Here is a 23,465-nt window from a genome sequence, read left to right on the forward strand (position 1 = left end):
GTTGACAATAATTTATATGTTCTCCTGCTTTGGGCAGGGATGATATCCTGGATTATTGTAAATCTGAGCTGGTGTTGTATCATAGTCTGATGAAGATGATGCTCTGAATTAATTTTATAAGGAATATTCTTTGGGCAATAATCTCCAGAGGTTCCACAGCGTCCAGGTCACATTGAGATTTGAACTCATTTGGGCTTTATGGATACAGGTGAGGTATTATTTGAGCTTTTGTGATGTTTATCAGCTGATCCCTGTTGCAAACCACTTTGTTGCTATGGTAATGCATCCTGGCCAAAAAAAAAAGGTATCAGAAAAAAATCCTTCCATCTGCACAGCATCCAAAACCAGAGAATAATTGTTCAAAAACTATTGTTTCTGCTAGAAATAAGGGAATAAAGCTTTAAAAAAAATAAAATAAAAATCAGAACAAAATGAACAGAGCTGCTCCAACATGCTGCCACCTTGAATTGATTGATTCATTGATAGAGTCTCTATCAGATTTAAGTCAGGAATCCAGCTGAACCCAAAAAAGTTGATATTACTTTCACTCAAAAGAAACATGTTAGTGAAAATTACTTTAACCTGATCTTCTTCTTCTTATTGTTGTTGTTTCACAGTCAGTGTGATTGTAAGTAACAATATTTAGACTACAAAATATACATTCGTTGGACCAATTTGAAAGAGGACGTTCTGTATATATTTTATTTTGAAAGTTGTTTCCGGCGAGCTCGTGCTTACCTCTTCTCGCTGTACAGCTGTGTCTTCAGTAAGAAAGAGGGAGGGAGAGGGAGACGGGCATTTGGATCGAAACTTTTTGCGCACACGTATGGTCTGAAATTTTGCCTTCAGTTTTTTAATTTCACCTCCGGGGCTTAGCTGAGCATGCGCAGCGAAGAGGACCGATAAGAAGAAAAAGTAAAGGCGCCCTGGATGTGACTCCCGTAAATTATGCKCGTGGAGGTGATTTACTGACAGGGAAGTGTGCGGCCAATGTATGATTGAGCCTGGAAGACAGAAGGTCTGATATATTCTGCTCGAGGGGAACCGACTCACGGCCGTTGTGATGGATAGTCACATGTTAACATGGATGATGATGATGATGATGATGATGATGATGGTGGTGTGTTCGCAGAACTCCGCACCTGAAGGAGGTAACGAAACTGAAACCCAAGTTTGATTCTTTTAAAAATATATATATCATTGTTCTCGTTTATAATGTTGACTTTATTATTATTGAACAAGTAAAAAATACAAATAAATAGACTTAGCTGAATACTTAGATTTCACTTTATGTAATCTAAAATAAAGTGATCAGTGACTTGTAACTTAGTCAGTGAACATAAATTGAGTTTAAATGCATTAATGACACAATCCTGTCTGACTCCTGCCATTAGGAAGTAAAGCGCTCCACTAAATGGAGACTCTGTCTGCTCTGTGGATCAGGGTGGGGTTGATATTACTCCACTGTTCTCACTGACATGGCATGGCTCCAGGTACAAGATTGAGAGTTGATGAAATCCCACTGCCTGAGGCAGGAGGGKGTTCCCAAAGCAGAGGGCATCCAGGGACCACACAGGCATGCAGTGGATGGCCTCAGGGGCCCCAGGAAGGAATCAGACATGCACATCTCAGGAGTGAAAATAATTGTGGTTCCCCTATCCTCCCCATAGAACAGTCCTGTGGGAAAAATAAACTCAATAAGTAAAATAAATCACAGGATTTAATCAACTCTTTGCATCCATTCCTTCATGTTTTCTAAATACAAGCAAACAAGAGGACTCTACTTTGATTTTAGTTTTAATGCTCGCCTTTTTTTTCCTCGCCAGTTGTAATTACCCACAGGTTGACAGCTTTTAATTTCTAAACCAACATCAAAATGAGCGTAATTCACTAGCAAAGGCTGTGCTGTGGTGCTGCGACCATTAGCGGCTAAACTTACCGGCTGTGACACTTGTGGCTTTCTTAATGAGACTGGATTTTTATAACTATGGTATTAGTGAGTGGGATCTGATACTTTGCTGCTGCCATTAATAGAAACCAGATGAAATAACGAGCTTGCAGTAATTACACTTCATAAGTGTATAGTTGTACTATATATATGTATATATATAAACTTGTTCTCATAACAATCACATAAATTAATCTATTCTAATTTGATTTTTCTGATCTTAGCATAAACTGAGTCAGATTGGATAATGGCATCTATAAACAGAATTTTGTTGCCACTGGGTTTATGTCTGAACTACTGGAAACACATGCATGAATTTAAGCCATTCCCTTGGAGCTCTGGATGCATGTTCAGGATCACTGCCTTACTGGAATATTAATATATTTATATTAATATATCAGTTATGGTCAATGACCGACCTTTACCAAAATTATTTATACATTTTATGCATATATTTCCATATCCTTTCAACTCTGTTTAAAAAACAACCACACTGTTGGCATTGCTTCTCTGCTTCAGTTAAACTCTTCAAACTTTGTGCTGCATCAATGTCACATGACCAGAAATAATAAACATCACCAGCCTGCTCCAGAAACACAAACAGCAACAAGATGGAAATAAATATCAGCTCTTGATATCGGCCCATTTTTACTAATTAAAAAATAACTAATATCTGTCATGATCTGTGTTTTTGTGTATTTATTTTAAGGTTTTTCTGTGTTCAGTTTCTGTCCTGTGAGTCTCTGTTTCTGCGTCTTCTTCGTTTATTGATCCCAGCTGTGATCGTTCCTGTGATCACCCTCCCACCTGTTGTCTGTGTCAGATCCTCGTCGTTTGTTGTACGTCAACCGTCAGGCTCTCCAGTCGCACTGTTTAAAGTCCTGGTTAGCCTTAGCTCCCAAATTCAGTCACCTAGTTGTCAGTTGCTGCAGGTTTTTAGCTGTGTGCTATTGTTCCTGCCGTGCTGCCTGACTGGACTGTTTTGAGCAACATTCATCATTAAATCTTTACCTGGGTCGTCAACGTTCATTCTCACCACCACCAACCACACCTTATGACAATATCGGCCGATACCGATGTCTTTGCCAATTATGTAGTTAATTCCTACTAAACACAGGTGGACTCTTGCCAGTTTTATTTATTGATATTAGAGTAAATGGGGACTAACAACACAGGAAACACTTTTCCTGATTTTTGTTTGTTGAGAAAAAGAAAACCAGTTATGTTTGTTTCGTTTTTGAAATTCACAGTGCCCTTATCGTCTATGGGTCATATGTTTTGCTTTTCATATTTTCATTCATAGATCTAAAACCATGTAAAATAAGAAAAAATTCACGCTTCATTAAAGTTCTGAAAATCTGACCTGACCACCCCAAGTCACAATTTGCCTGATTTTTTCAAAGTCCTGCTATTGATAATAATTTAATGCTGATGTGTTAAATTATTTCTATTAAAAATTATCTAAAAAACTTATACCAAAACATAACTTTGCAAGATGCTCAACATTCCTCATTTTAAGTTTCTGGGTCCTAATATAGCTGCTTTGTTCTGGTAATATTATGACTTCATTCTCATGAATAAGAAATTAAATCATAGCTTGACTCTAATTTTCACTTGTAGAGTTGACCTGTGTTCAAAAACGCTGTACAGCGCGCCTGTAAACCAAAATGGCGGCATTGCTCTGAACTATAGAAACCCACGAAATTCATTGATGGAAAAAAAAGTTCAGATTTTCCAAAGATTAAATCTTCAAAAATCATAAATTCTATTAATCAATAAAAATGAACTTATTGGCCCGTCCTAATTAAAAGTCCACTGATATATCCTGTAGTTATGTGGTAACTGCTACCTGCATCAGCCACAGACAGTAAAGGGTCCAGACAATATTAACTTCAGCAGATAAACCCACACCTGCATTAAGGTGGAGGCTGTGCGGGTTGGTAAGGACCAGCACACAGACTCCAAAATCCAAACAAGAAGAGAGACGTAAAGACTTCCTGAGCTGTGTGGAGGAATAAAGGTGTGGGTGTGGATGGAGGTCATGTGGGAGAGGAAACGCTGGAGCTGTGCTGCTTCCTCAGCCTTCAGCTCTAAAGAGGATCCAAAGAAAACAAAACCTCTGCAGACTTTTGTCTGAGTTTTCTTCTTATGAAGTCAAACTAAATGTAATTGCTGTTTCTCTCACAGGATTTGTTTTTCTGAACCACTGGTCTGGCTGATTTCCTTTGGAGCAATAACCATTCTGAATGTCTGCAGCCATTTATCTCTGTTAGATTCAGTTCCTTACACTGTATATGTTTATATATGTCTGTATATACATGTATATATGTGTCTATTCAGCATTCCTCTCAGCATTCTGTCTCTCACATGGACCTGCCCTCTTCCCTCTACACTTCACTCCATTTCATGTCTTTTATTTCCCTACAGTTTGTTTTTTCTTCACTCCCTTTTCCACAACTATCCAGGAACTAGTTCTGTTCACTGTTTATGTCAACTTGTTTTGAAAAAAAGACAGAAAAGAAAATCCACCCTTTGGCTCATTCCTGAGCTGCCTTTCATCCATCGGTGCCTGTGAAGTTCTTCCTGGCTGCTTTGTTTGTTTTGAGTTCTGCTTATCTGCACATTAATTGGCTGGATTTGTGCTGCTGTGGCGTTGCTGCTGACAATATTCCCCGTAAGCTGTGATCGCTGTAATAGACCACGTTTTTCCAAGGAGCTTGGATTGTGAAAGGGAGGGTGTTCTGTGGCAGCCGATCGTGGAAAAAATTGCGGGAGTGAGAAGGAATCTCAGTGGAGGTTTATGACTATATACATCATTTTTTTCCTCCACAGTGCTGAACTGCTGCGAGGGTGACGTCCTCTTTCTGCTGGACTCCTCAGGGAGTGTGACGTCCTACGAGCACGCCCGCATGCTCTCCTTCCTGTCGGAGCTCCTGCTCCCTTTTTCTCTGGGAAGGGATCAAGTGAGAGTGGGGCTGCTGCAGGTGGGTACCAAGCCACGCCTGGAGTTTGGCTTTAACAGACACAGTACCCAAAGTGGCCTCCAGGGGGCTTTGACAAACATCCGACCCCTGAGGGGGGACACCAACACGGTGGATGCTCTCAAAATGGCCAAGGAGCGGGTGCTGCGCCCCGGGACGTCCGACGGGGCAAGGGAAGGACTGCCCAAAGTGCTAGTGTGGTTGACTGATGGGGTGAAGCCGGGGGACGTGATTGGACCGATGGCTGAGCTGCGGGAGGAGGGTGTGGCGGTGCTGGTGGTCTCAACAGGGCACAGCAATTACAAGGTGCTGAGGGAGGTCGTGACCCCTCCTGTGGAAAATCACCTGCACTTTGTGGACATCGATGACATGGGCATCATCACCAAAGACCTGCGCGATGCCATTATTGGTGAGATTGCCACTGAAAGGTGCTCTTCTATTTTAAAAGCTTCAAATTCAGTTCTTTGGCTTGCGGCTCTTTGGTTTTCTTCCATGACTATGTAAGCTGTTGCAGCACTGGCTGCCATGCTCCTAAACCAGTCTCAAACTGCATTCCTCGAGGGCCAGAGTCCTGCAACTTTCAGAGGTGTCTCTTGTCCTACACACTAAAATTAAACGGCTAACCTGCCTCACTAGCATGCAGTCAGGCTCTACTGAGCTCTGCTGATGAGCTAATGTTGGAGCCAGGTGGCTGAAGTAGAGACGAGTTTCAGTAGAAAAGGCCCTTCGTTTTTATTGATCAATTACAAGATCATCACTAATTAATAAGTTAAATATAGGCTCATTTTCTATTTGACATTTGTATAAATAGTTGCTGTTTGCAAACAAAAGTGTCGCCTCCAGTTTGTCATTAATGGAAATGTGGCTTTCTGACTAGCAATTTTTTTCTCAAGTGTTTTATTTGAAGTCTCCATTGAGGACCGAATACCAAATAAAACAAAAGTATTTCCTCTAACTTTTTATAAAGGCACTTTCTAAGCTGCCTACTGTTATACTGGAAGAACAAACATATTTAGGTCTCACAGAAAACTGTTATAAAATGTAATAATTAAGAACTTTCCATAATTTCTCATTTCAAGTGAAAACTATATTTTGCAAGTGTCACAATTTGTGTAAAGTCTTATTTTTATTCCAAAATTATCACAAAAAATAAAGGCCATACAGGAAATGTCTGCATGTTGGGAGTTAACCCCTCTGTTGCCAACTCGATGTCTTCCCTGCTATGTTTAGCAACACTTCAGAGAAAAAAAACTGGCATTGGCCAAAGTCAGAATCAGAAGGTCAGGCTTTTTAAAGATTGGTAATCTGTGTTCAGACAAAAAACTGCAATCGGTTCACCACTAATAATTTTTGTCTAATTCATTGAAACATATAGCTATATTTTTTATTTTTGTGAACTAAAAAAGAGCATCAACCTGTGACCTGTCAGCTGACGTGCTTGCTGACTGAAAATGTTTGAAGTTCTTACATTTGTTGGGTTTAATGAATTGGGAGGAAAGAAAATTGGATTTTGCTGCATTTACTTGCTGACAACTTCTCAGAGATGATTGAGGGAAAATTTGCAGATTTCAGTTGTTGGGTGATTATTTAGTTATTAACAACATATAGAATGCTAAATATTGAACAAGTTATGTAAAAAGAAATGACTTTAAGTCCACTGAGATTTCAATAAAATCCAGCTGTACTGAAATTGTGGGTGAAATCATACAGAAAACATCTAAAGGAATTTTTACCTAAAGTGTCGTTTAAAGAAAACATTATGATCTTTATTGTTGGACCTGCAGTAAGTGCAATGGGTTGCCTGTAATCCTCCAGTGTAAGTCTAGACAGGATGCCAGGACACTATGAGACTCCTGCATGTTTTAGGCTCTCTGAAATGTGACCGGCTGATCTATTAATGGATTACTGATTCAACTTCCCTTCCTACGTTCTCCATCACTATGTCAGACATACATAAATACAGAGTAGGGAGTTTGCCCAATTCTCAGACTGCATTAGGTAACTGGCATATTACTTTGCAGAAGCCACTTCATAACAGTTTATGTTGCATACAGAGGACATGATGCACAGCATAAATAAAAGCTGATATGTAGGCAAAATACAGTAGTCCTTAATAAGCACCCAAATATATAAGCACATATATCAATGCTCTCTGTAGCTGTTTCATTGCAGACACTTTATGGGTTGGTTATTCCAAGTTGTTTGATTTCAGGAGTTAAGAATGCAATTAGAAAGCAGAGTCTGTGTTTGTGGGAGGCTGTCTGAAGTCATATTTAGCTGTTTTGCCACCTTCCCTGTTGACACTTATGACACTTGACTAAATTACTCCTAGCCCCTAAACTGCACTGCAGTACCAATAAAATCTCCTGGTTTTGTCCCAAACAGAGATAATAAAAGCTGAGCGCCTTCATGTACGAGACGTGTCCACCAACTCGGCCTCTCTCCATTGGAGGCCCGTTCTGTCTGGTCTATCGGGCCACTACGAGATTCGCTTTGGTGAAGTTTCAACTGGAGGCGGCGGCGGCGGCGGTGGCGGCGGCGGATCAGGGACCAGTCCGAGCACCGGTGGAAGCCAGTACCAGAGACTGATCCAGTCCGCGCAGCTGAACAGCATCAGACTGACTGACCTAAAGCCAGACACCACCTATTCTGTCAGCCTGATTCCAGAGTCCAACGAAATAACATTTAACACACTCTCCACCACATTCACAACAAAGCCAGGTTAGATTGTTTCCCTTTTTACAGACTGTGTCCAGAAACGTGCACTATTATTTTCTGCTACTGTTGAGCTAAGGGTGCCTCCACTCCAGCTCTGTTTAGTCTGCTTTAACTTAACTCTTGCTCGTTTGTCCAAACGGTTTGTTTGGGGAACCAACTGTGCAATTGAACTCTAACACAGACCAAAAAAGCGGACTCTGGTCTGCCTAAAAACCTTGGTCTGGGGTTGAAACCGCTCCAAAAGCATGGGTGTGCGCAGGGTATTCTGGGTAAACACAACCAAAACAAAAGCCAGAGGGAGAAATGTTCGTTGTCTTTTACTAAAGAGAAATCTTTCAACTGCTAAAATCTGACGCTGTTCTATTTTTGTTTAAATCTTGTGAAGAAGGAAGTTGAGCTCATGTCTTCTGAAATCTCTGTGTCATTTCCTTCTTTGATTCTTGATGCAGCGCCCTCACAGGCAAGGAGGGTAACAGGTTTTTCAAAGGTTCGGATCGTTTTACTCAGTGCTGTGTGAAAGAAAACCAAATCAGCTAAAAATGTAACAAATATTGTGATTCTTGACCTCAATAGAACCGAGTCTTCTGGACTATCTGGTGTGAAAACGTCCTTAGAATGTTTTTTTGGACATCAGTCAGTATTTATTAGCTTTGAAAAAATGTGTCTACTCTGTGCTCATTTTTAAATTTTATTCCTGTAGTGGTTGAGAGTCCAGCTGTTGTAACAGTTTCTGAGTCTGGGGAGACCAGTGTTCGGGTGAGCTGGGGCCCTCTTCAGCCAGACACTGTCACGAGTTACTACATTGAGTACTCCGCCCTGCCCAGGGGCAATCTCCAGACCGTCACAGTGGGCCGAACACAGAACTCCACCCTGCTGAGAAATCTCCAGCCAGGGACAATATACCTGGTCACAGTGACTGCCCGGCATGCCTCAGGAAAGCAGAAATCAATGTCAGTTAAAGTTTGCACTCAAGAAGGTGAGCATTGATAAGAGTTTGAGTTTGGGATCGAGTTTTCTCATGTATAGATTATTAATAATAGCGTTGACTATTATTAATAATAGTTTGATGAAATAGATCCCTATTTCATCAAATTTAGTAGTTCAGACTATCCTTCATATTCTCATACTGCAGTCTCAAGTTTAGTCTCAAAATCGCTGCCTTCTGTTTTTCAACATCTCCAATCTTAACTGCTCTGAGCTTTCTGTGCCCAGTGACTCCGGCCCTGGATGACCTCCAGCTCACCACCGTGGGAAGTGCTTCAGTGCAGGCGGACTGGAGGAGCAGCGCGGCTGGTCTGAGGGGCTACTGGCTCACCTGGGAGGGGCAGCAAAGTTCAGCTGCCAACCAACGCTCCTCCCTTTACCTTCCACCCAATTCTCTGTCGACGCGCCTCACACACCTCCCCCCTTATGCTAGAGTTTGTGTGTCTCCCATTTACCGAACGGCAAGGGGGGATGGACTGTGTTGCACAGCACAGTTTCACTCAGGTGAGTCCAGAAAGACAAGGGTCAGTCGGGTTCTGAAATTAGCAATGTGACAAGTGTGACATGTGAAAGACCAAAAACAAACTAGAGCATTGTGAAGTGGAAACAAAATAATAATAATAAAAAAAATAAACAATAAATTATCCATCCATCCATTTTCTGTACACAAATAAATTATGTAATTTATTTGTGTTCTAATATATTATATAATATATAATCACTTGTCACTTGAGGGAGTAACGCTCCTTCAAGTGACAATAACTTAGACATGTTTAAACATCTAAACACCCATGTAAATGAAAGCTGTCAGCATGTAGGAAAAATTGGTTGTTTTTTTTCCCCTTGATGATTATTTGAATTATGATCGCCCTTACATGCAAAACCAAACCAAAAAAACAGCACTGTTTGTTTTTTATATACGTGGCATTTAAATATGATTCCAATCGGTTGCAAATGTTTCTCTTTCTCCTCTCAGATGCTCTGGGATATGGCTTCCAGTCATAGCAGCCCTGCGCTGCACATGCACCTTACCAAAGAAGGAGGGAGGATAACGGGAAAGAATGCTGACAGCCTTCCATAATTCTTCAGAGTGCCTCTCCCCCTCTGTGGACATGATCCAGAAGAGATCATGAAGCAGGCCCTTCATAAATCTGCCGCACATACTGACTGCAAAACATCTGAAATTCAAAGAAAAGTATTATCTGTTTTTATTACCGTCCCATCTGTTTGTCACCCGTCTAAATTTCTTCGATCAAATGACCCAAGCTTGCGATGTAGAATATTTCAGCGGCCTGTTTGTGCAGACCCAGAGCAGGGAAGGCTGGGAATGCTGATGGTTTCTCTGGGATGTTTTGCAGAAGAGCTTTACAACATATGCACACCATGTGTCCAAATCTGCATTTTCTTTTATAACTCTTAACACCGCAGGAACATCTGATACACATTTACTATAAATAATGTACTTAAATCACTTTTCTCACTCAACACATGCTTTAAGACTTTCATTGAATGCTTGTATGTACTCTGGGAATGCAGCAGGGTCACGTAACAGGGAAGTTCTGAATAACAGAAACTTTTGTGTTGCTTTGAGCTTTAAACACAAAACATTCACTCACTCTGGAACCAGACAGATGCAGGATATGAAACAGATGTGTGTAATTAAAAGTCACATTGAGTTGCTGTCTATACATTGGTCTATAATTCATATTTATTTATCGAGAACCTTATAGGAACTAATAACTTTGAGTCTTTATGGAGCTGCAGTTTGTTTTTTGACTGTTACTGTTTTACAGCTTGTGTTTGCTGCCCCCTACTGTAAAGTCGTGTACTGGCTTACTGCAGATTTCTCCCTGCATTTATTTTTTTGTTGTTTTCCATTTAAAACCTCATACAAGGTTTCAATAAACTTACTTAAAATGTGTAATGCTGCAGTCCATTCCTAATGTTGTAAAATAGGTTAAATACTTAATATTGGGTATTACAATGGCTGGAACATATCTGTTTATAAGCTTACAAAAATTTTACAAGCTAACACAACTTTACAAGTGAGGACTCGCTAAGCCTATCCTAGAAAAGGTTGGGAATGATCATTTATGCTCTTTCTAGCAAGAGTTTACAATTACCACTTTTTAAAATTTATTTGTGTGGTCCCTTGAGAATGATGTGGCATAAGAAGAAACTTCTCCCAAAGGGAGGCAAACACATATTTTTGACTCTTGACTGGTTCCATAAATAGGTTAAAATGATTCCTGGTATTAGAAAGATAATCGTTTTCCAAATTTTACTCCGGTTTCTACTATCCAAAGTTTCCTTTTCTTTACTTTTCCACCAGCCCTGTCTTCATTCTTCCTATTAAAGGTTTGAAAAATTATTTATAATGAATCATATTTTGTAACAGTAAAATGTTAGCCAAGCTAATCTGACAATAAATAAATAAATAAATAAATAAATAAATAAATAAATAAATAGAATTAGGTCAAATGAAAACCTTTGGCTTAATTTTTTGTTTTATTTTGATTTTTTTAAAATTATTATTTATTTGTCATTTTTATATTTTTATTGTATTTTAGGGTAATGGTACCCAAAAATAACTGGTAGATGTTTACTCAGATACTCCAAGGTTTATGTTGATGTTACAAAAAAATCACAGAGCAACACATCTTAAAATCAAATGGAAAAAATAGTTTATTAAGAGTTTATTAATAATGTTCTTATGACCAATTCTCTTAATGTTTTTCCCTCCTAAATTCTAAATGTAGTATAATTAATAACCCACTGTCTCATATTGCATTGTTGTTATTCTAGGTCTTCCTGTATTTTTTCTTTTATGTATTGAATCTGTTTTTTGTAATGGATACACCTCTTAATTCATTTTGCTGCTCCCACCCATCCATGGAGATTAAATCATTTCTCAAACATGCATGAAAGAATCTCTCTATGATCTCTCTATAAAACTTTATAAATGTTTTTGATGAGGGAATAATATTAAAACATGGTGAAAAGCTCAAGAGTCAATTTGACATAAAACTGCCTCTTTAAAGATTCTCCATATAAAATGACAAAAAGAAAGCATGCTTTTAGTCATTTTTGCAATACAGATATGAAATTATATGTATTTAAATATAACAGGTACATATTCAAATTCAAAAATGGTTTATTTATTCCAAAAGGAAATTAAATGTTACTGTGTTCATACTAATTCAAGGTTCTTCAAAGAGTTATTGCTGATGGTGACGGYAGGCAAGACAAATCTCAGATCAAGTTAGCTGTCTGTGTAACAGCTAACTTGAAAAAGCCTCTGACTGAAGACACTGTTTTTCTGTCAGTCTCGTGAAGAGGAGTCTCGTGCTCAGGGTTCATAATTTTCTTGATTTGTATTTACAGCTTTGGTTTTGATACTCAAACTTGAGCTCAAGTGTGTCTGATTTTCACTGATTATTCTTCAGATATCACTACAACTTGACTGGAGTTCACCTGTGAATGCAGCTAAGCTTGTAGTATATAAGAGCAGAAACGTTGCAATAAAGACGTCCATGAAACATAAACATCCCAGAATGCACTGGGGTTTCTATGACCCAGAAACGGGTATGTTTAGCTCCCTATATCTGGCCTGGGGTAATCAGAGAAGAAGTAAAAAAGGTAACCAAGAACTTAGCGTTTATGAAAGCGGTGCTGTATGTAGTGTTGTATTTTGGAGAAAGGAAAACAATGCAAAAGATCTATAATGGGCTCCATTTCTGGGACGTAATTACCGGCAACAACCGTTAGGGGGCGTTAACCACACACCGGATCCTTCTTCCCGTTAGACCCGTCAAAGCTGCAATATCCGAGCCCTAACATTGCGAAGATGGAGGCTGTTATGGTTTAGGGGCGCTACACGGAAAGCACAGACAGCGAGTTTCTGAGGCCTGTTATGACGACGTCCCCAGCTGGTCCAGGTAAAACAGACAACAATTACTCAGCTAATAAGCAAACGTTAGCACCATTGCAAAGCTAGCTTGCAGAAACGACATCATGCTAATGTCAACCAAGAGGCTAACGCAGCGAACGTTATCAAGGCTAGCTTCGGACAACTACAACGTAGTTTCAATTTCGTGGTATGTTTATAACGAGAACTGCTAGACTCTGATGTTAAAACCGTTTTAATTCATTCAAGAAAATGGTCTTGCAACATTTAAGCAAAGCACATGCATGCTAACTTCAGCTAAAGCCGTTTGTAAGATGAAGATTTTTTGATGCTAGCTAAAGCTAACAAGCTGCTCGGTGGAAGATCTGTTTCCTGGTTGTGATTCCTGTGCTTGGTAACTATCCTGGGTTTTTGATGGTGATCATTTGGCCACTGTTCTTTCTAAAGTAAACAGACACGTTGTGTTTTATAGGTGCTAAAGAGTTTTTAGTAGAAAGTTAGAAGCAAAGTGACAACATTAAACATCCGGGCTGACTTGCAGGTCATGTTTACAGGGAAGGGAGACATGAATGGGTGATTTTAGGCTTTTACACACACCCGTGGTGCTTTGCATTTGGTTAGGGCGTGCCAAAGACTTTGGTTTTTAGGAAGCCGCTCTTTCTTCATATCTTATGCCATAAGTTTTGATCTGATCCTGCTTGTTTGCATCCAGTTTTGCTCAATCGTAAAATTTCTAATGTAAGACTAATATCAACTCAGAGAAAAGTATTATTTAAACCACTGTGGTGGATCAGTAACTAAATAATAAGCCTGGTAGTGTGTCTGCTACAGCTGGATGATCTGTGTGTCTGCAGGCGGGAGGCAGGAGGTGTGAGCCAAGCGGACCAGACGCCAGCAGCATGTACTCCGAGTGGCGCTCGCTGCAGCTGGTGGTGCAGAGCGACCAGGGTCACCTCAGCGTCCTGCACACCTACCCTCCCAGTGTGGGCACAGAGGTGGCAAATGCAGTAGTCAAGCCTCTGGGCACAGCAGTGAGCCCTGTGGCCTCAGAAAACATCCTCAAATCAGACAAAGAGGTGAGAAAGCTGGCAGCTCTGGGAAACACTCAGCAATCACGCATGGCCTTTTATTTCTAAAAGTCTGCTCACCTTTTAAAGTCTCTCTCTCTCTCTCTCTCTCTCTCTCTCTCTCTCTCTCTCTCTCTCTCTCTCATAAATGTATGTTTTGTGGTTCAGTAGAAAAATCCAATTCAATAAGGAGGTGAAACTAATTTCTGCTGATCCTGATGTTTGTTCATCTTTGGTCTAACAGTTTCCTTTACATTGGTTCCCTTCGTTTAGAGAGAGTAAAACTAACTTCTGGGACAATCAGCTGTAATTTATTAGGTTTTTTATTTTTCATAATGTCATTGATGAGATAATGGTGTGTGCATAAAAACTGAGGCGATATTGTTTCCGTGCTGCTCTTACAGACCATTTAAACTCCATTAGCTTAAATCATCTCAGACTCTCATGCCTTTAATTTAGAGATACTTTCTTAGCAGTTATTCATATGAGTGATGCTATGTGCAGCAAATGTCTCTTCTGTACGTCCAGAAGGGAACTGTTTGTGAGTCAGTGTTTGTTTAAATAAAATGCCTCTCAAACTGCTTGCATTATTGTTGTTTTTGTGAAGGATATCTTTGACTTGAGCCAATCTTGGGAATCTTTAAACTGGTTCTCAAATATGTAATTCAAATCAAGAGAACTTTTTCAAGATTCTTTTTTCCTTGATGGTACCAGCTGTCAGTTCCTTTCATTATCAGAAAAGTCAGCTATGAATCAAGTAAAATATGCAATGTAGGAAATGACAAAAAGAGCAAAAATAATCAATACCTCTGAAGCCAGGCCTCTTTTGTAGCAGGTTTAATAAATGGGTGGTATTGCCTTGTAGAAAATAGTTTCCCTTTAAATAGTTTCTTCCTCTTACTTCTCACATCGGTTTTTATTATGTCAGAAGCATTAATCAGAGAAATTAACAGATTTTGTTCTGTCTTGTAATGATAGAACAAAATCTGGAGTCAAGTTGATTTGTGAAGAACATTTGAGCACCAAGCCAGTTCAAAGTGCTTTAAACCATAAAAATAAAAAGTAACTAATTATGAAACAAACAGATTTAGTCAAATGCCACCTTCAAAATCATTGAGCGGATATACATCAAATATATTGATCAATGTTCCAATTATTATAAACCAAAGGCAACTAAGCAGCTGGGTTTTTATTTAAAGGCACTCAGTGTTTCAGCTGTTTTTCAGTTTTCCGGAAGTTTGTTCCAGATCTGTGGTGCATAGAAGCTGAATGCTGCTTCTCTAGTTTTGGTACTGGTTCTGATGCAGAGCAGAACCAGAACTAGAAGACCTGATTGGTCTGGATGGTGATATGACTAAACCTGTTTAATGTATTGTGATGCTAAGCTGTGTAGTGATTTATAAACTGACAGAAGTATTTTAAAGACTAGTTGGAAAAACCCCATGTGACTGATATCTGGAAACCCTTTGCTTCCCAGGTGAAGTGGACCATGGAGGTGCTGTGTTATGGCCTGACCCTGCCCTTAGAAGGTGACACTGTCAAACTGTGTGTGGACGTGTACACAGACTGGATGATGGCACTGGTGTCACCCAGGGACTCCATGCCCCAGCCTGTGGTGAAGGAACCCAATATGTACGTCCAGACCATCCTGCGTCATCTCTACAACGTATTTGTGCCAAGGTATGCACCCGCCTCAGTTTCCCTCATTTAATGTAATTATTTAATCTTCGCTTAGTAACAACTATCTTTACCTGGATTATTGTTCTTTATTAATTAGTCACTCATAAATGAGCTAATATTTAGATTCGCACCAATCTGATATCTATATCTATACTGGTGCCGATATTGAAAACAATTCTAGATGGGATATCAGTGACAGTGTACCCGATCCATAAGGCTGATCAGTTTAGTTCCATGCTTTGTGCTCTGGGTCATGTCATGCTTTATTATTTTTTTATATTTAGAATTCCTAATAGCTCTTTCTGAGCCACTTGAAAGATTTGTTGCCGTTTATTTTTACATGTTTGACCAAGATAGTTAATCTATTGTTTGTCAGTTTCATTTTCTTTATCATTTATTTTCTATTGACTGTTCTACTCCTAATTGCAGCTACTGAACAGTTGTTTTTCCATGTTAGCTTCTGAAGCTGTTGGTGTGTTTCAATGTGCCATATTGGTGCTAGGGGTTGCACCAATTAGTCGACTAGCCGATTCTTTTCTCTGCGCCCCGCATAGAGACTTTAGCCCGCGGTAGTCAGGAGTCCGACTCCCGTCCTCCATTCGCTGGGCCCAGGCCTCTCTCCGCTCTCTCTGCCCCCTTGCTGTCAGATTGCTGTCAAATAAACTAGTGCCGAAAAAATCCTTAAAAAAAAAAAAAAAAAAAGACTACCGGAGTAATGTGGGACAGCGCGTCATCATGTCAGGCTTTTTTATCCCTCAACTGATCAGTGTCACCCTCTGTATTGAAGCTTCTAACCTGGCAGCTTTACGCTCTTATAAAGATATGGTTTGACTACATCTGGAAACTAAGTCCAAGCTTCATCCGTAGGGTCTGATAGAGGCGATCTCTGCCGCTGTCTGCATGTCGGTTCAGAGAGCCGCTGCTCTCTGAACCGACAGCAGGTTTCGTTGAATTCAACTGTAACCAAACAGGATCCGTTCATAATACGTTTGGTTTGTGATGTTCCAAAAGCACCATTGTGGTCAGTGTGATAATTTGACTCCTATACGAGTAACTATCCAGAGATCATCAGTATGAGCCGGTGTTTGGGGAAAAAAAAAAAAAAAAGTCAGACCCGACTTTGTGCAACGAACTTTTCTCCGCTGCTCACGAAGAATGATCGGTTTATTGCTCTTTTAATTCTGCATAATAGACTTGTAAAAGCGGGAGAAGGGGAGGGGGGTGTCAATATTTGCAGTGAAAATAGCTGATAAAACCTCCAAGTAGTTGTGAAGCATTTTGCGCTTGTGTAACTATGACAACACCGCGACTAGTCGACATCGACTTGACTATTATCATGATGTAGTCGACCTTAAAAAATATGTAGTCGTTCAACCCCTAATTGGTGCAGAGTTATTAAATGAATTAGTAATTCAGTACATTCATTCATTTCTGTCACTTCACTTATTTCTCTGTATTGGATCCGTATCGGCCGATACTAAACCTCGGTATTGGTATCGGAAGTGAAAAAAGTGGATCGGTGCTTCCTTGCTAATAATTTGATTTGTGTCTTTCTGTCCGCAGGCCTGAGCAGCACAGTCTGAACCACATCAGGCTCTGCCAGCAGGTTCTGACGGCAGTCCAAAAGCTGGCACGAGAGTCTGTCTCCATGGTGAGGGAAACCTGGGAGGTGCTGCTGCTCTTCCTGCTACGCATCAACGACACCTTGCTTGCTCCTCCATCGGTTGGCGGTAAGCCGCGCTCCAGCGTATTCATTCATTCGTTCCTTGTGAGCACCAATAGTAACCTAGCTTTGCTTCTTCCTTTTAGTGGGCGTAGCAGAGAAACTGGCAGATAAGCTGATGGCAGTTCTGTTTGAGGTGTGGCTTCTCGCATGCGCCCGCTGCTTTCCCACGCCGCCATATTGGAAGACCGCAAGGGAAATGCTGTCCAACTGGAGACATCATCCTCCTGTTGTAGAGCAGTGGAGCAGAGTAGCTTGCGCTCTGACTTCAAGGTAGGACTAAGAGGCAAGCAATAGAATGAGTTTGTGTAGTTTATTATTATTTATCTACTGTTAAAAAAATTCATATTTTCATTTCATAATCCAGGCTGCTGCGCTTTACTCACGGACCGTCCTTCCCACCTTTTAAAGTCTCAGATGAAGATGCCAACTTGATTCCAGTAGAGATGGACAACGACTGTGTGGCACAGACGTGGTATCGCTTTCTCCACATGATCGGGTGCATTTTACCGCCTCTGTATATTTTCATTCATCTAGAAAAATGACAGCTCTACCTGAGCAGGATGTTCGTCTGTTTTTAAGGGGAAGTGAAAGTTAGTTCCTCAAAAAATGTTTGAACTATAACCACATAAATAGTTTAAGCTTTTAACTCTGAGTGAATCCAACTGTCCTCCTGCCTTCTGGTTCATTCCTCCTCAGACAGTCATTGTCTCACTCACATGTTCAGTTATTTTTATTTTTTTAATTGGGATCTGTAAACTGTACCTAATCTTGAGTATGCCTCACATCTCGTTTGTTTCCAGTAACCCAGTGGATTTGAGCAACCCAGCCATAGTGAGCACCACTCCAAAGTTTCAAGAGCAGTTTTTGATCTCCAGTGGGATTCCTCATGAAGTAGTTCTGCACCCGTGTTTGAAACAGCTACCCCAGATCTTTTTCAGGGCCATGAGGGGCATCAGCTGTCTCGTGGATGCATTCCTAGGTAAGAGGATGCACAGACAAATGTCTCACATTGAAGCAAATCTGACATCAACAAAGGCTAAAAAAATGTCAGCTATACGCTATAAAGCACTAACCATAACAGTTCTTAACAGTGGAAAGGTGTGGATCATTCTTTATTAGTGTAAGATGTGGCTGTCATTACACAGATTCTCACATATCTCACATATCATATTGCAGTAGAAACTTACTTTAGTATTTTTAGTAAACCCTAGAAGTGTGCCGATCGATCAGCCGATTTCCATGAAAAAGTGTATGATCGGTGATCGCCGATCAGGGTTTCTTGTTGCCGATCACACAAACTGATCACCTGCATCTCATTTCGCAGCCTGCCTGTGCAGCTGGTCTCTTCTTTCCTTCACACTGCGCAAACGCACAGCAACAAATCTAAGCAATGTGTAACTATAACGCACTGAGTGACGGGGGAAGTTTGCGTGTTGCGGTGGAAAATTGAAGCACATGGGGTGAAGTACGTCAAAATGCATCAACACGACGAATCTAATATGGCATCAAAACAATGCCATACTTGACAGAGTTTGGCTATATTGAGRCTCACTGCAGTAAAAAAGACATATGGAGGATCAGATAGCAGGTAAAGCAGCGCACAGCTACAAACACTCACCCGGATTAGCATAACGGTCAGAAAGCTAAACAAATAATAAGCTAAATTATTTAAGTCTTGAGCTGCGATGTAAGACGCTGGTTCTGCTCTCGCTGTTGAACCACTGCTACACGCTACAGGTAGTAATATTTCACAGACGGAGCGCCGCTTCTGCTCCACCTGGTAGTGACTCTCACACCGAACCTCTGCTTAAAGCTGCAGTATCCAACTTAAAAAAATTTATTTTACATGCGTATTAAAACTTTCGCTGTCCTAACATGAGACAAATAATMYCTGAAAAAATAATCAATTTCCGCTCTGTTCTGCATAATTACTCCGCTCAGTCAAAAACAGCCAATCAGAACTAGCAGTAATCAGCTAGCCGCCATGCTATCAGGAAGTTTTCATTCAGTAACTCAGGTGACTTAAGGTGGGTCTTTATTGTAATGGAACCTGTATTTGCCTTTGAATGTTAAGTTTTGTACGTGAATTTCTTTGGCAATGTTGAGAGGTTTTATTTTGACTCTGCATTATTTAGCGTCTTCAGAGCCTTCATATGTTTTCAGTCTGTTAAAGATAGTATTACCGATAGCAGTACAATTTGCACAATGCCTGTTTTATTTTGTTTTTTTCTTGGAAAAAGTTATTAAAAACAAGTTTTTGTCTAAATTAAGGTGAATTCATGGTTCCTTTTTCCACATAATGTAACCGGTAGTGCTTATGATTAAAAAAATAATAACTATGTGATCGGTATCGGTGATCGGCCCTCGTGGGTGATTAGAATCGGAATCGGCAGGAAAAAACCTGATCGGCACATCTCTAGTAAACCCTCATTATGTTGACACTAGTAGCAGTGGATAATGGACAGCATTATTAAAAAAACAAGAATAAAAATTGGTGAGGTGTTACCATAGTAACTTGCAGTGGTTTGCAGTGTTAACTGAAGAGTCAGTCGTTCCAACCCTAAAGCACTAACCATAAACATACGTTCTGCTAATGCTGAAGCAATACGCCAACACAGTATTTAGCAGAAGCAAATGCTAAATGCTAACTTCAATTCAAATGATATCTGCCCTTGAAAGATTGTAACCCCTGAAGCACTTAATTTGACCTGAAAATTGACATGTTCCATACTAACCTTAGGCATGATGTTTATGACATTCAGTTCTTCATTGTCTGTGTTTTATTTTGTTTCTTGTTGAAATAAAGTTATTGGGGGAAAAAGAGGGAATGTGAGGAGGGGAAGCAGGTCTTTAGCTGAGCAGCATAAGTTTGCCATTTTTTTCCCAAAACCATAATTGTATTTAAACCACTTTGAAAAATTGGTTGAATTTCTTTCATACCAACATGTTTTAAAATTCAAAGCTATATTGAACAGAACACCAGTGTTGTAGTACTCAAGACCGGTCTTGGTCTCGAGACCAGTTTTTGATGATCTCGGTCTCGTCTCGGTCTTGTCTTGGTCTCGGGCGCTGAGGACTCTGAATTTTATTTCAAGACCAGTCAAGATCGCAACTGTGGAAATATCACTAAACTTACAGCATACTGTCCAGTTTATTTGTTTATGTGTTTGCTTTAACAGGATGCAAAACATACCGATTAAAATCCAAGCAATAACGTGACTTACGAATTAAGTGTTTTCTGTTTCTCCCCCCACCCCTTCCACACTTTTCACTCGCATGCGGCTCTGAGACATGCGCAGTGGTTTCCTCTGAGCGGCAGAAGATGTCTGTCTAATCGTCAGTAATAGAATAGCGCTGCATAAATCATAAGAAATCCGATGGCAACAGCTAACTCAGCAGCGCTTCGCTTTCACAGATGGTAGGGACTACGTCTAACTTTTTTCGTCATTTAGAAAAGCAGCTCAAAGAAGTAAGCTCCATTGACGTGATGTTAGCAAAGCTAGCCGTACAGAGACACATAAGCATTTGTGATGAAAAAAAGTTGTCACTCACTGTGCTGGATTATTGTGCGGAGGTGTTGACCAACATGTCGCATATATGGGACAACACTGTGTCCAAAAGTCTGCAATATAGTGATGTGACATTCACGAACGATCCAATTCTTCTGAACGGCTCTTTACTAAGTAGATTGGACTGGAGCCTCACTGAGAGCCGTTCTTTGTTCTTGTAATGCTCTGCGTACACTGCAGTAGATATTATATACATTGGTATTTATTTAATTAGCAAATAATTAAAACACAAGAACAAAAGAGCTAGCAGAGCATGCGCATCGCTCTTTGATTGTTTTCGTTCAAAGTGGCAGCTGTAATGTATGCCATGGTGTCAGACTGCCTGGTTTCATGTAGCGGGAGAGAGAGAACAGTCACGGTGAGCACCTTGTGCTTGGTTACTTCTTGCTTGTTGCTCCTTCGTCAGTGTTCATAGTTGAGTGTTATTTACTGTCAGGTTCAATGCCTCAATTGCTATGTTTTATGGTGCAAACGGGTAGTTTCTGACATGAGCAATATGGGCAAGCACCCAGGGCGTTATCTTTTTAGGGATGGCAAAGCAGAACAACGAGTGTTTTTATGGGAATGTGGATCTTTCAGATCAATTTGAGAAGCAATTTTGATCATATTCCACATTTTATCGTGTCATGTAGAGCTGGTCTTGGTCTTGACTTGGTCTCGGACCCTAAAAGTCTTGGTCTCGTCTCGGTCTCGATACACTCTGGTCTTTGTCTTGTCTTGGTCTTGGGTTAGGTGGTCTTGACTACAACACTGGCAAACACTACATTACATTGAACAAAAGTGGTTTTATGGGAAGCTAAGCATGGAAACAACAAACAGACCAAAACATTGACTCTATTTTGATCATGAAAGTAAATCTGAACATTAAATTTTTTTGTCCCTTCCTTTTTTTGATTTTGTCACGACCTCTCGGTGAGAGGAAGATGGAGGGTTCTAAACAATGTCAGCCACATTTCAGGAGAAACATGTCAGCATGTACTTTTCTCTTCACACTGTAGGTGTCTCTGTTGAAAAGAGAGACGTACGCGAGAGGGCGTTCTCTTTTTGTCCCCTGCCACTCTCTCATGGTACACTCATCAGCTGATGCATCATTTAATGAGACATGATGGACATGTGGTTTGTTTTTTGCGGTGATCGTGTTAAAGGTCCAGTGTGTAGGATGTAGCAATCAAAATAAATGAATAAAATGACCACCAAAATGTTGTATAGTTGCTCTGGAGCTTAGAGATTTCTGGGCTTCTCTAGTACAAAAGAGTGATTTGATTATTTTATTTTAAAGCAAAATATTGACCTGCATGTTCGTTTATATAATATATATTGCATCTTTGCACCTAGATTGGCATTAACGTTGCACACTGGAACTTTAAGAACTGTAGGTTTTGCTGCTAAGCAAACGGTATCTCACAGATAGACTAAACTACCAGATCATCAACAGGGGACTACTCCGGTCTTAAAGTGTCAATCATTATCAGTGCATTTCCAATCTTGGTGATTCACATCTAACCATTCTAACGCATGTCTACCAATGAAGATGGGCTTTGATTAAGTCTCTTACCCCAAATCATTTTCTCTTTTCTCATCATTTGCCTGGAATGCTGATTAGAGAGTGAACAGGTTTTGCCTCCATGGTGACACTGATTTCTTATTCACAGGTATATCACGACCCCGGGCGGACAGTGCCCCGCCCACCCCAGTGAACAGATTGAGTATGTCTCCGCCCCCCTCCGTTGCCAACACTACACCACCACACAGCCGCAAACAGCGGCATGCGGTGGTCACGAAAACCACCAGCAAGAGCTCAACTGTAAGTCTGACTGTTACACACAGCCATAACATACAGTTGGGTTATGCTAGGGGAGTCCAACCAATCCTAGATCTATGGGCTGAGCCTGACCCAGAATGTGGGCCGAATCGGGCCAGAATATTAGCTTGATTGTCGGGCTCGGGCTTTTGAGGCGCTTTTAATAAACGTGCAATACATTCAAGAGAAAATCAAACCAGAACTCACAAGATAAAGTTGTGTTAACCTGCTGATTATAGTGTAAATAGAGGAGTAGCTAGCTTAACCTGTTGAAGAAATGAAGAAAGTAAGCAGGGTGCAGAAGTTAATCATTCTGTAACAAGCACAGTGCATGCACACCCTGCTCCGCTCCTATCAATCACACATCCCAGATGATTTGACCTTTTCTCACTGGCAGCTTTTGTTAGCTAGAAGATGCTAAACAAAAGCTAGAAACAGGAGAAGATGCACTGCTTGCTCAAATAGTCTAAAAATGAAAGCAGTAGAATCACAGATAAAATATGTTGGGTTACTTTAGGCCAAAGGTTCCCAAACTGTGGGGGCGCGCCCCCTAGGGGGCGCGGCAAGCCGTCTGGATGAAAAAAGAAAAACATGAACGCTGTATGCGCTGGGTTTTTACCTTAGCACTGCCAACTCTCTGTTATTCCTCTGTCAATTTGATACAGTAGGGGCTTCCACACTTCCCATATCTGTGTCCTTTGTCATTTTTATCATTAGTTAACTGTTTAATCCGTTGTTAACATGTGGTATCCTGTTTTTCCGAGCCGCCTTTAAGCGCAACATAAGCGCTAAGACACTCGCGCTGGGTTTACACCTGTGCGGCGGTGAAGGAGACCTGCTGCTGCTGTGCAGAGCTACGCAAGTGTTAAAATCATGGCAGCAAACCATTCATTCATTCAGTCATTCATTCATTCATTCATTCATTCATTCATTCATTCATTCATTCATTCTCTCTCTGCCGCTTATCCGGGGTCGGGTCGCGGGGGCAGCAGCTTCAGAAGGGAGGCCCAGACTTCCCTCTCCCCAGCCACTTCTTCCAGCTCCTCCGGGGGAACCCAAGGTGTTCCCAGACCAGCCGAGAGAC

General features: G+C 40.6%; 2 protein-coding genes across 5 annotated transcripts in view; both read left to right on the top strand.

Annotated features, from left to right (window-relative positions):
* The first annotated feature begins 770 nt into the window (after positions 1 to 770).
* On the top strand, positions 771 to 10,555 carry vwa1 (von Willebrand factor A domain containing 1). Its single transcript, XM_008413185.2, has 6 exons — positions 771 to 1,151; positions 4,781 to 5,338; positions 7,315 to 7,650; positions 8,348 to 8,623; positions 8,860 to 9,135; positions 9,608 to 10,555. Exons 1-6 carry the CDS (start codon positions 1,064 to 1,066, stop codon positions 9,634 to 9,636), a joined length of 1,563 nt encoding a protein of 520 aa, XP_008411407.1. The 5' UTR covers positions 771 to 1,063; the 3' UTR covers positions 9,637 to 10,555.
* A 1,662-nt stretch (positions 10,556 to 12,217) lies between these two features.
* The window catches only part of LOC103467108 (Ral GTPase activating protein non-catalytic subunit beta), a 48,696-nt gene continuing 37,448 nt past the window's right edge, over positions 12,218 to 23,465 (top strand). For 3 of the 4 annotated variants that reach the window (XM_008413189.2, XM_008413187.2, XM_008413188.2), the window contains exons 1-8: positions 12,219 to 12,569; positions 13,393 to 13,614; positions 15,083 to 15,285; positions 16,849 to 17,015; positions 17,095 to 17,281; positions 17,376 to 17,507; positions 17,812 to 17,990; positions 22,233 to 22,384. In XM_008413189.2, the coding sequence (XP_008411411.1) occupies positions 13,438 to 13,614; positions 15,083 to 15,285; positions 16,849 to 17,015; positions 17,095 to 17,281; positions 17,376 to 17,507; positions 17,812 to 17,990; positions 22,233 to 22,384 (1,197 nt within the window). In that variant the 5' untranslated portion in view covers positions 12,219 to 12,569; positions 13,393 to 13,437. Of the gene's footprint in view, positions 12,570 to 13,392; positions 13,615 to 15,082; positions 15,286 to 16,848; positions 17,016 to 17,094; positions 17,282 to 17,375; positions 17,508 to 17,811; positions 17,991 to 22,232; positions 22,385 to 23,465 lie in introns of all 4 variants that reach the window. The other variant, XM_008413186.2, reaches the window with a different exon arrangement.

This window comes from Poecilia reticulata, linkage group LG7 (assembly GCF_000633615.1).
Source record: "Poecilia reticulata strain Guanapo linkage group LG7, Guppy_female_1.0+MT, whole genome shotgun sequence".
NCBI classification, from domain to species: domain Eukaryota; kingdom Metazoa; phylum Chordata; class Actinopteri; order Cyprinodontiformes; family Poeciliidae; genus Poecilia; species Poecilia reticulata.